This window comes from Coenobita brevimanus, chromosome 67, assembly GCF_032717465.1.
Source record: "Coenobita brevimanus isolate Jiangsu-jjx chromosome 67, ASM3271746v2, whole genome shotgun sequence".
Lineage (NCBI taxonomy): Eukaryota > Metazoa > Arthropoda > Malacostraca > Decapoda > Coenobitidae > Coenobita > Coenobita brevimanus.
Window position 1 is genome coordinate 26,266,463 of NC_137020.1, and position 12,500 is coordinate 26,278,962.

Below are 12,500 nucleotides of genomic sequence, written 5' to 3' on the forward strand. Positions count from 1 at the left end.
CCTTGTACGTCCTCTGTCACCTTTTACCTGGGATTAATGGAAGAGAGGAAGGGAAAGGAAAGAGTAGAAGAGGGAAAAGTGGGAAGGGGTAGAAGGGAGAGGAAGTGGGAAAGAGTAGAAGGGAGAGAAAGTGGGAAGGGGTAGAAGGGAAAGGAAGTGGGAAAGAGTAGAAGGGAGAGAAAGTGGGAAGGGGTAGAAGGGAGAGGAAGTGGGAAAGAGTAGAAGGGAGAGAAAGTGGGAAGGGGTAGAAGGGAGAGGAAGTGGGAAAGAGTAGAAGGGAGAGAAAGTGGGAAGGGGTAGAAGGGAAAGGAAGTGGGAAAGAGTAGAAGGGAGAGAAAGTGGGAAGGGGTAGAAGGGAGAGGAAGTGGGAAAGAGTAGAAGGGAGAGAAAGTGGGAAGGGGTAGAAGGGAGAGAGTGGGAAAGGGAAGAAGGGGGGGAAAGTGGGAAAGGGTTGAAGGGAGAAAAGTGTGAAAGGGTAGAAGGGGGAGGAAGAGTGGGAAAGAGTAGAAGGGAGAGAAAGTGGGAAAGGGTAGAAGGGAGAGGAAGAGGGAAAAGGTAGAAGGGAGAGAAAGTGGGAAAGGGTAGAAGGGAGAAAACGTGAGAAAGGGTAGAAGGGAGAGAAAGTGGGCAAGGGTAGAGGGGAGAGGAAGTGGGAAAGGGTAGAAGAGAAAGTGGGAAAGCGTAGGAAAGTGGGAAAGGGAAAAATTTATGTAAAAGAAATGAAAAGAGTAAATTGGTGAAAAAGGAGAGAAAGTGATATAGACGGGTAATGGACGAGAAAGAGGAAATATCAGGAAAAAATTGAAGCAGCATGTCTATACTCTGTTTACTTTAACCAGGCGTAAAAAATTGCCCTCTCTCCATCATGAATACTGAGCTATAAAAAGAGATTAACACTGGATTCAGGACCCGTATTTTGGTCGGCTGAGGAAACACCCTAGCACCTTTTCCTAAGCGATTTAGTTTGCATATTATACCTTGCTGTTCTCTGTTATATAAATCCTTCCAGTATCGCCAAACTCTACTCGGCTGCTTCATATGGGACAATCTGATGAAAAGAGTGGAGGACAGAATACACGAATGTTTTTGTCATCCAGTACACAGTTACTTCGTGTCTTGGTAAGCTGAGGGAAAAGAAGAAAGGCGAGAGAGAGAGAGAGAGAGAGAGAGAGAGAGAGAGAGAGGATATTTATTTTCAGGAAGGGTGCAAAGGAAGTAATGAGAAATTGAAGTACAGTATATTGCATGAATTTATTTTTGTCAGTTTTTGTATCACTCCTTCATGTCCCTTGTGACCTCGTATCAGTGGTAGCTGAAGGAGAAGGGGGAGGATGCATTCTGTGTGGAGGAAAGAGGGACAGGAGGAGAGAGGAGGAAAACTGGAGGGAAAGTGGGAGAAGGAAGAAAAAAGAGGGAGGGGGGAACAGGAGGAAAACTAGAGGAAAGGAGGGAGGAGGAAGAAACAAGAGGGACGGGGAGAAAATGGAGGAGGAGGAAAAAAGAGGAAAGAAGATTTAGAAGAGAGAAAGAGAGAGGGAGAGAGACAGCAGGAAGAGAAAAATGAGGGAGGGCAGAGTATCCCTAGGGTGTTCAATGAAGGTGTTTTGTAAGTTCCTCTGTTCGTCCTCAGTCACCCTCATTGTATCGGAAGTCACCTGAGAGAGAGAGAGAGAGAGAGAGAGTCCTTCAGGAGTCTAATTAGGCTGTTTGGTAAGCTTCCCTGCTCGTCCTCAGTCGCTTTGTTTATATTGGAAGTAAAGGGGAGACGAGAGAGACAGGGAGAGAGGGAGGAAAATGTGGATAGGAAAAGGTATATAAAGAAGTGGAAAAATATGGGGAAAAGGGGATGCGAGAAAGAGAACATGATGGAATGGAGAGAAGTGGTAAAAATTGGAGAGAAGACGGGGGAAAATAGGAAATAGTAATACTTATAAGGAACAGGTATATAGTAAATGGAAACGATGCTAGTTATATAAATGATGCAGGAGGAAGAGAAGAGGAGGAAACGCCAAAGAGGGAGAGATTATGGGGTGAAATGCTGAGTAAGGAGGATGGAAAATATTATCATCATTATTATAACTTTTCCACCAAAAATATAAAAAGGAATATTGAAAAAAAGAGAGGAGGGATAAAAGTAAGAGCAGATGGAGAGAAGCAGAGATAAAATAGAGAGGAAGGAAGCACGGGGTGTGAATTGTGATTACTAGAAATTCTCTCCCTCTTGATTGGGGAGGAAAATTGGGGAGAGAGGGAGGAATGGTAGATTAATTGTGAGAGAAAGGCAGGTTAGTGGGGGAACAAGACTGGCATAATTCTGAACTTTGTGGAGAGAGAGAGAGAGAGAGAGAGAGAGAGGCATACTTCAGTCAGTAGTAGGAGGGAAAATTAAGTTAACAAGAAATAGAAGCATCTTTGTGTGTGTGTGTGTGTGTGTGTGTGTGTGTGTGTGTGTGTGTGTGTGGAGAGAGAGAGAGAGAGAGACTTGGTAAGAGGCAATATGGAGCAATCAAGGGCTGGAGAGGAGGGTAATTTAGCGGGCCTTGTCTCACCTCTGCATAATTAGTAACCTCATTAGTCCCACGCCATAATTGATTTATTTTGAGCCAGGAAGGTGGTTGCAGGGGTGGTTGGAGGGTGGCTTGGAGGGCAGGAAGGGAAGTGGGTGGATTGTTGGACGAAAAAGGGAGATGAGAGAAGGCAGGAGAGGACGGATGAGTTTTGGAGAAGTGGCTGGTGGTGCTTGGAGGGGGCACTGGAGGGGAGGGAGGAGAGGAGAGAATGTTCTAGAGATGAAGGAGTGAAAAGGAGGTGAATGAGGAATGATTGGCGGAGGAGGAATGTAATTGAAAGAAGGGAAATTATTTTAAGGGGAAGGATGTGATTTGGATTGGTAAGGAGGAGGGAAAAAGTGATTAGTATTGCTTGGAGAGAGATAGAGAGAGAGAGAGAGAGAGAGAGAGAGAGAGGGAAGAGGAGGTAAGAGAAAAAAATATTGATCGGGAGAAGCTTTGGAGTGGGGGTGAGTTCGGAAGAGAGGGACATGAAGGAAAGAAAATGGTTAGTAGTGATAAGGGAGGAGGGGGCAGAGAGAGTGTTTTGGGGGGAGGAAGGAGGGAAAAGAGTGGTTCATAATGGTGGGAAGGGGAGGAGGAGTTACAGGAAAAGGAGAATGAAGTATATGGGAGGGAGGAAAAGTTGCTGTGGAGGTGAGGAAGAGAGTGGTTGAAGGGGAGTGAGAAGAGGAATGGCAGGGAGGGAGAAAGGAAGGAAGGGAAGAGCGATATTTTCGTCAGGCAAGGAAAGGAGAGCAATTTTTTTTCTTTTTAAGGGAAGAGCGATTTTTCTTTTCTTTTTAAGGGAAGGAAGGGAAGAGCAATTTTTTTTCTCTTAAACGCAAGGAAGGGAGGAACGAATTATTTTCTTTTGCAGGGAAGGAAGGATTGGTTGTTTGTAGTTTGTACGAGGTATAGGGTAAGAAATAGTATGTTTTCGAGGGGAGAAAGGAGGGGAAGGGGTGTGGAAGGAAGGTAGGATGGGAGGGAGTATGGAATGTTTGGAGGAAAGAGAAAAATATATTACATGTATATTATTCAACGTACTCATCCAAATCTGATCAGGTGTTCATGATATATCTGCTTAATATAGATTCATATATAAAAATACATATATAGAGACATATATTAGCAATGCCATCCGTGTTGCGAAAAAAAAAAAAATAAAAAAAAAGAGACGATCATGGTAGGGAAAAGGTTAAAAGTGTATATATAGACTAATGCAACGCCGTGGTCATGCAGTAATCACCAGTCACGAAGAAAAGAATGAGTTTGGAGAAATGGCATGTGTACAGAATTGGGATGAGGGAATGGTGAATGGCGTGTGTGGCGAGGATAGGTGTGAGACAGTGGAATTATTTCTCTCTCTCTCTCTCTCTCTCTCTCTCTCGCTCGCTCGCTCGATATCTCGCTCCATGCATCCATTCATCGATCCATCCGTCCATTCTTTTCTTTCACCATCTGTCTAACTGTCTGATCTTTTTTGTCTCTGTCCGTCTATCTCTGTCTATCAGTTTTTATCTATATTTGTCTGTCTATCTGTCTGTCTGTCTATCTGTCTGTCTGTCTGTCAATCAATCTATCTATCTGTCTGTCTATCTATCTATCCATCTGCTCATCCTAGAATTCACTATGGGCAACCAATAATCTTTCTCCCTGTTTCTTCTCAATTTCTCCCTTGCGAATTCTCTCCCTTTCTCCCTGATTTCTCCCTCTTGCCTCGCCTATATTTCTCCGTCCTCCCTTTTCCTCCATTCTCTTTTATCCTTCTCTCTCTTTTCTCTTTAAATTATCTTTTTTCCCGTCACCCTTTCTTTTTTTTCTACCCTCTTTCTCTTTTACTATGTCGTGTGTTTCTCATTCCTCTTATTTCCTCTTTCCGTACTTCTCACTGTCTCCTTCTTTCTCTTCTTCCTTCCCTTAATTTTATCTTCATTTCTCCTGTTATACACTTTTTCTTTTGTCAATCTCCTTTTTCCAGTATCACACGCTTGCCTCCTCGTTCTCTTCTGTTCTACTTTCTTTCACCGTTGTTCTTTTGTTCTCTTCCTCTCTTCTGTATCTTTCTCTTTTCCCTTTGTCTGTCACTTTTCCTTCCTCATCATTTTCGTCATTTTCCTTCCTCATCATTTTCGTCATTTTCCTCTGCTGTTCCTCTCTTCATCCCTTCTTCTTTGGCCATCGCCTTCCTCCCTCTCTTCTAGTTTCTCTTCATTTTCTCTCCCTTCAGGCATCCTTTCCTCTTTCCTATCACGTCTTCCATATTTCCGTTTCTCTGTCGTCGTATTAGTCCTCCTCCTCGCCTCGCCTCGCCTCGTCTCGTCTCGTCTCGTCTCGTCTTCTCTCTCTCTCTCTCTCTCTCTCTCTCTCTCTCTCTCTCTCTCTCTCTCTCTCTCTCTCTCTGCCCCCGTCTTCCCACTACCCCTCCCCTATTTCTTCCCCTTTTTCTTCCTCCTCTCCATTGTCCACCATTTTCCTCCTTTCCCGACCCATCCATTGCCACTCCTCCCAACCCTTCCCCTATCTCTCCCCCCTTCTCCCTCCATTTCGCCCCCTGTACCCCCTTCTCCCTCCATTTCGCCCCCTGTACCCCCTTCTCCCTCCTTCCCCTCCTTCCACCTTCCTCTCCTCCCCTCTCTACCTCTCCTCGCCACCTCTCACTTCACGTGGGATCTCCAGAGTACAGTCTGAGAATCGGGTTGTCTGTGATTGCCACCCGTTTTATTGAGACAGACGCAGAGAAAGCAGGGGAGAAAAGACGGAAGAGGGGCAGGGAACATGCGGTAGAGGAAGAGGAACATGCGGGAGGGGAAGAAAGAGGAACATGCGGGAGAGGAAGAGGAACATGCGGGATAGGGAGAGGAACATGCGGGAGAGGAAGAGGAACATATGGGAAAAAGAGAGAAAATGGGGCAGGGGAAACCAAATGAGAAAGAAGGGATTTTGTCATTAATATAGCTTTTTTGTTCTTCTTTCAGGTAAAGACAGGAAATCTCCAACTGAGACGGGGGTAAGTTGACAGTCTCCATATTTTTGTCCCTTCCTGTCCTCTGTTCTCTTGCCATAGTTTGTACCATTTTCCAAGTACTTAAATTGTTGGTTGTGTTGATGGACTTATGACTGGCTGTGCTTTATTTATGCTTGGATGTACTTTATTATTGTTATTTTTTGCACTTTTCGTAATATCTGACGTGCCGGTATCTAAATTGTTCTGCAGATTATCAGTCTGTTGGTTATATTGCTGATACTCGTATATAGCATAACTGTAATAGAATCCTGTATTGGTAGTAGTGTGTGTGTGTGTGTGTGTGTGTGTGTGTGTGAGAGAGAGAGAGAGAGAGAGAGAGAGAGAGAGAGACGAGGAGCATGAGACAACAAGAGAGTAAAGATAGGGGAGAGATAAGAAGTCAGCGAATCCCTCAGGAGAACAATGCGAGGGAGGGGACGCGGTTAGCGAAGATAAGGTTCAGATGGAAGCGATAAAGCAGAGAGAGAGAGACAGAGACAGACAGACAGACAGACAGACAGACGAGGAGCATGAGACAGCAAGAGAGTAAAGATAGGTGAGAGATAAGAAGTCAGCGAATTCCCCGGGAGAACAATGCGAGAGAGGGGACACGGGTACCGAAGATAAGGCTCAGATGGAAGCGATAAAGCAGAGAGAGAGAGAGAGAGGGAATGAATCACATAGACTCTAATACTTACAGAGATTAATGACGACCATTAAAGATCCAGGTGAATCTGATGGCTGTAAAGAGAAAGACACTTGGAAGACGAAGAAGAGGAGGAGGAAGAGAAAGAGGAGGAGGAGGAGGAAGGGGAACACACAGACGGGGAAGCGAAGACAGGAAAAGAGAGGGGGAGAGGTTAAAAGAGGAAAGGGGAGAAGCTGAAATAAGAGGAAGAAAACGAAGAAAGATGAGAGTAGGGGGAGAAAAAGTAGATGGAAAAGAAAGGAAGGGTAAAACGAAAAGGAGAAGAAGGACAGAGGAAGAATGAATGAGGTAATAAAGAGAGGGAAAGAGGGAGAAGTAGGAAGGGGGTGAAAAAATGAGAGGCATCAGGAGAAGACGAAGACGAAGGAGTTGAAGAAAATGCAGAGGGAAAGTAAAAAAAAAAAATGAGGAGATGGGAAAGAAAACAGGTGACTCCTTGAATTGTTTATATAGCTGTTAGAAAGTGTTTAATAGCTTAGAAGAGAGTCTGGTAGTGAAATAGAAACGAAATCTAAAGTCTTCAGAATTGAGAAAGGGAGGAAGAGGAAATGGGAAAAGGAGAAAAGATGAGTAAGTAAAAGAAAAAGGAGAGATGGCAAAAGAATGTTGGGACCAACCCCGGGTTCTTACGCTCCTCATGGGGCAATGTAGGATTGGATGATGGATGAATGGATGGCAAAAGAAAGACAGGAAAGGGAAGAAACAGAAAGGAGAAAGAGCGGAACGGAAAGAGAAGGGGAGGAAAGGGAAGTGAAAAGGAGGAGAGAGAGAGAGAGAGAGAGCAGTGGCACTCCAGGACCGATATCGCATACTTAAACCTCTTGCATGACGCCGATAAGACGGACTATCAAGAGGAAACGGGAAACAAGGAAGAGGAAAAAGAGGAGCAGGTAGAAAGTAGGAGGAGAGGGAAAAGGAAGAGGAGGAGGAACAGAAGGGGGAGAAGGAAAGGAATACTTTGAAGATGAGAAATATATGTACAGAGGGGGTAGGGGAAAATGAAAAAGAAATTTGATAAAAGAAATTAATAAACGGTTGAGAAAGTTAGTCGAGGAAATAGTTGTACATCAAGTGGAACGGAAGATAAAGACGCATAGGAAGGAAAGAGGGGGAGAAAGTAATGTCAAGAAGATGAAAAAATAAGAGAAGGTACTCGTATATAAAAGAAAAATTGTAGTGATAAGAAAAAAACGATGGTGGTATATATGAAATGTAAAGGAACAGTAGAAAAATCGATGAAGAGATTGGAGGAAAAATAAAGAGGGAGACAAAGTAGATAGGGAAGGTATTACAGGGGAAACAATGAATTAGAGATATGAGATGCAAGAAGTGGGCGAAGTAGAGAGAAAGGAATAAGAAGTGACATGTTTTGCACTAGCCATTGTTCGCCCTATCCTCCTATGATTACTTGATTGTTCTTTACCTCCAGACGTTTTTATCCGTCTTAGGAGACCATTTGTATAGATGGGGGTACAAACGATTTCTTTTTACCTTTTCTCAACAACAGCGAGTTATCTTTCATTCTTGTTACCCTCAGGATTTTACATAGCTTAGGAAATAGGCCCTCGCATTGAAGATGAACACTCCCGATGAAACTGGGAATAAAGTAAGTGAAGGAGACACTGTTGAGAGTATAGGTTGAACTGTACTGGGTATCCAGGAACGAATAACAAAAATGCCTCTTACTTCTCAGTCGTCAAAAATTCTTCCATTGTTCTTTCTCAGTACCGCTAATGGGTCTAGGAATAGGAGAGGGAGGTGTACGGAGAACATAGTGAGTGACAGTATAATTACACACACACACATCGCGATAGAAACAGTAAGAGAGAACGAAGAAAAGTGAAAATGCCAATATTCACAGAGTCCTCAGTTCTACCTCTGTTCGTCGAAGTACTCCTAATGAATGTAGATGGTAAGAAAGTATAGATATAATAAAAACAGAAGATAAATGTGAATACCAGGCAACATTCATCTAAGTGATCCCGGTGGTTTGTAAATATGTGAAACGAGGCTCTAGTTAGTATGAAGTTATAAAACAGTAGGTGTAGATGGAAAACAGATTAAAAGCACGTACAAAATCTCAGTTAAGTCCACAAGGTTCGTCTAAGTTATCGTAATGATTGTGGGAATAAAGTAAAGGGAGGATAGAGGGAGAATAGAATGCTTAGTACGTGTTAGTAGTTGGATTAAAAATTGACAGTGGGAATAGATAGGAAGACGAAGATAGATGAAAATACCAATACCAACTCAGGCCATATTCCAGCCATTGCTCGTCTAAGTAATCCTGATGGGTGTGGGAATAAGTGAGAGGAAGATAAAGGGAACAGACTGTACAGTAATAGATTGAAAAAAGATAGACAAAATACGCGCACAAATGCTTAGTCAATTGCACATGCTTTTTTTCATGTTTCGTCCACGTACTTCAGGTAAGGCTTGGAATAAAAGAGTGAAGGATGTAAAGAGACAAAAATATGTAGAGATAAAATGGGCGTGAGAGGTAGAAAGAAAAAGAAGATAGATTTAAGATTCCAATGCTCATTCAAGGCCAGATCCGCTCCATTGTTGTTGTGAGTACTCTTAATGGGGGTGGGAATATGTGTGAGAGGGTGATGTAATGGACTGGTGAAGAATGTGGTGTGTAGGTTGATGTGGTGGGGATGGAGGGGTTTTGTGTGTGTGTGTGTGTGTGTGTGTGTGTGTGTGTGTTGGTACGACAGAACAGTTGGTACCATAATTTTCCTTGCGAGGTGTAGGGGTCCGAAGTTAGGCTAGAATACTGCAGGACATATATGAGTAGATGAGATCGACATGTAACCCCTTGTGACATTACGTAATTAAAAAGCTTTCAGTCGCCTCATAGGAATTCGAGCCAGTGCGATCAACACGTGACCCTCTCCTAGATTGGCGCCTTGGAGCACTTGGCCACCAGATGTAAAATAAATAAATACATAAAAAAAAAGTTAGATGTTCCAAGATGGTTCTGTCATGGCATATGGAAGGAATATAGACTGAGAGACTGACTAAGAGTGTAGGCTTTGAAGGTGTTGTGGTTAGGAGAGAAAGACGAAGAGAGAGATGACGAGATAAAGGGAGGCTGTGATTGTGGTGGTTAGGGGAAAAAGTCGAGGAGATAGATGAAGAGATGGAGGAGGAGAGCATAGGAGTAATGATGGAGTGTCGTGGGAGAAGAACAGGCCTGACGAAATAAGAGCATGGATACCTAGCGATTCTTTTGGCGAGGATGCAGCGTCGACCGTCAGACAAACAGATGTATAGATAGGGTGTAGAGAAAGTAAAGAATAGAATGCATTAAATAGAAAACACAAGACACACGAAAATACGATAACCAGAACTTCCTCAGATCGATTTCCCAGCCAGTTTAGGTCCAATTTATCCGGGTGGAGTTTGGTATAGAGCCGGTGCTATACTAAAAAAAAATGTATATATAAACACATGGCAAACGAAAATACGATTACCAGTACTTACTGAGGTCGATATCCCTGCCGTTATAGGTCCAGGTTATCCTGATGGGGCTGGGAATGGATACGGTGCTACACTCTATAGTAACAGTGTCGCCCATCCTTCCCTGCTGCTCCGCTGAACTCACTATGGTGGGGGGTCCCTTCACCAGCACCCTCAGGCTACCCCTCAGCTCCGGGAAGCCTCTAACAGTGGCCACGCAGGTGTACAGCCCAGCGGTGCGGTCACCCACCACCACCACTAGCTCTTCACCGGAACCCACGATCTGCAATGGAAAGACGAAAAAATGTTAATGGATGTGTGTGTGTGTGTGTGTGTGTGTGTGTGTGTGTGTGTGTGTGTGTGTGTGTGTGTGTGTGTGTGTGTGTGTGTGTGTGTGTGTGTGTTAGGCAAACGAAAAGGATTTATGATCGGATGCATTACAGAGGACAAGAAAAATGTAACGTGTTCGAAAGTTTGACAAGAACAGAAAGTAAATAAATGAAAATAAAAATGCATCGAAACGTTAACATAAGTCAAGAAGTATTACTCTTCATTAAATATTTTCCAGAAGACAGGATTTACGTTTATCACATACAACACTGGGATTATTGTAAATGATGTATCAAGTTAGCTAGCTCCAGCCCTAACCCCAAAACCTAAAAAGGAATGGAGAATTTTTGAAGATTTTTGATCAGATTTTTACAGAGCACAAGAAAAAGTATTAACGATGATCATGTGAAGCACTGGAGCAAGGTAAAAAAGCAATATTAAAGCGTAATTGATTTATATATGACATTATATAACACATCACTGCACCGAGACGTAAATACTAGAATGACCAGAAAGGTTGAAGTCTATCCTCATGATCTGGAATGAGATATATTTTCAGTGGTGATTCTTCTTGACTAGGAAGGTGAAATACCGTAATGGTCTCTGCATATGTGTTATTATACTGAAGAAATGACAATCATTCGCCTGTCACTCCTTTCACGTCTTCCCCTCTCCTCTCCTCTCCTTCGTTCTTTTCCTCTCGCTCGCTTTTTCTTTCATATCCCTTCGCTCCTCCTCCCCCACCTCTTCCTCTCACTCTTCCCACGCCTTTCACTCCTCAGTTCTCCCCCCTCCCTTCCACTCTCCCACTCACTCGTCTTCCGTTCTCTCCACTCTCATTTCCCACTCCCATTCACTCCACTCCTCTCCTAATCAGCCCGTCCCCCCCAACCCATGCACTCGCCTCTCCTCACCCCAACCCACTCCATGACCACGCAAAGTACAATAATAATTTTTTTAGCCAAACACGGGGTTGGGACGGTGCTGCCAATTAGCCTGTCTTAATTACTGTTCCCACGACCTGACTCGACCCGACCTTGTATCGAGTCCCAGTGCGGGGTCTGGTGGGCGTAGCGATGACCAAGAACTACTACCGTATTCCTATTGTGAATTGTGAAGCCAGTTACGTACGTCAAACTATTTATTGCGTAAAGTGATTATATCGTTTCCATCGTCGTTGTGATCGCTGCCATCGTAATAAACACATGATGATGATGATGATGATCCAACATAATGCTCGTCATCTTTGTCGTCACTACAAAATCTATCATCATCATCATCATCATCATCATCATAATTCAGGCAGTTATTACTACAGAAATAGATGGGGTGAGGTGGTGTCGTTCACTAATTATTTATGCTGTGATTTATTACGTAGTGAATTATTTGCAGTGAATTATTAGTAGAGGTAAAGTCTGTTAGTTGTCTTATTTATGATGTAGAGGAAACACTTGGTATGATCTGTGAATTATTGCATAGTCACTTGTAATCCCGGAATGAAAACTTAACGTAAAGCGAAGTATTAAAAAAGATATACTGTAGCAGCCAAACCCATATTACCCTCCTCATGGTGTAGGGGCCCGAGGCTAGACTACCGTAATGCAGTATATCTGAGTGCAACGACCAGCTTACTCCCCCTTGTGGCAGGTTGGGCTGGCTCTTGGGTTGGGCTAGGTTGGTTCGTGTTGAATTGGTTTGAGCTGGACTGGGCTGGATACACATTGTTTGTCTTTGTCTCTCTATTTATCTGCCTGTATGTGTCAGTTCATCTGTTCATCCATCCATCCGTCGACCCATCCATCCGTCCATCCATCCATCCTTCGACCCATCTGTCCATCCATCCATCCATTAATCCACCCACCCATCCATCAACCCGTCCATCCATCCATCCATCCACCCACCCTCACCTTATCGGATCCCTCCTGTAGCCACACTATGGACGCTGGCGGGTTTGAGTCCACGTCGCACTTGAGCACCACGTCCTTGCCCGTCTCTGCCATCACGTCCCTGGGCAGAGCACGGAAGTGGGGGCCGTACTGCACGTGAATACTCTGGGTCTTCTTGGACGTACCCACCGTATTGGACACCTGGTGGAGAAAGTAGTGGAAGTTAGGTATGTGGGTACTAGAATCTGTTTTGTGATGATGTTGGAAGGATATTTAGGGTATGTTGAGAATTGGAGGTCGGTCAGTGGGTATTAGAATCGAATGGGTGATGGTGAAGGAAGAACATTTTTTTTTATGTAGGGTAGAAGGAAGTGCAGGTTGTTGTCTGAGGAATATTGGATGGAACACTGGGGAAGATATTGGACACTAGGAAAGTGTGTGTGTGTGTGTGTGTGTGTGTGTGTGTGTGTGTGTGTGTGTGTGTGTGTGGTTATAAGCCATATTTCCGGAAAGTGTGAATAAGAATATGTAGGAGGGAAGACGAAGACGATGAA

At 43.8% G+C, this 12,500-nt stretch overlaps 1 protein-coding gene across 1 annotated transcript in view; it reads right to left on the reverse strand.

The window, feature by feature from the left end:
* LOC145405467 (irregular chiasm C-roughest protein-like) overlaps positions 1-12,500 on the reverse strand; it is a 146,279-nt gene that overhangs the window by 98,075 nt on the left and 35,704 nt on the right. The window contains exons 7-8 of the mRNA XM_080276817.1: positions 11,968-12,147; positions 9,755-10,013 (exon numbers count right to left, since the gene is read on the reverse strand). Of these exons, the coding sequence (XP_080132943.1) occupies positions 9,755-10,013; positions 11,968-12,147 (439 nt within the window). The remainder of the gene's footprint in view (positions 1-9,754; positions 10,014-11,967; positions 12,148-12,500) is intronic.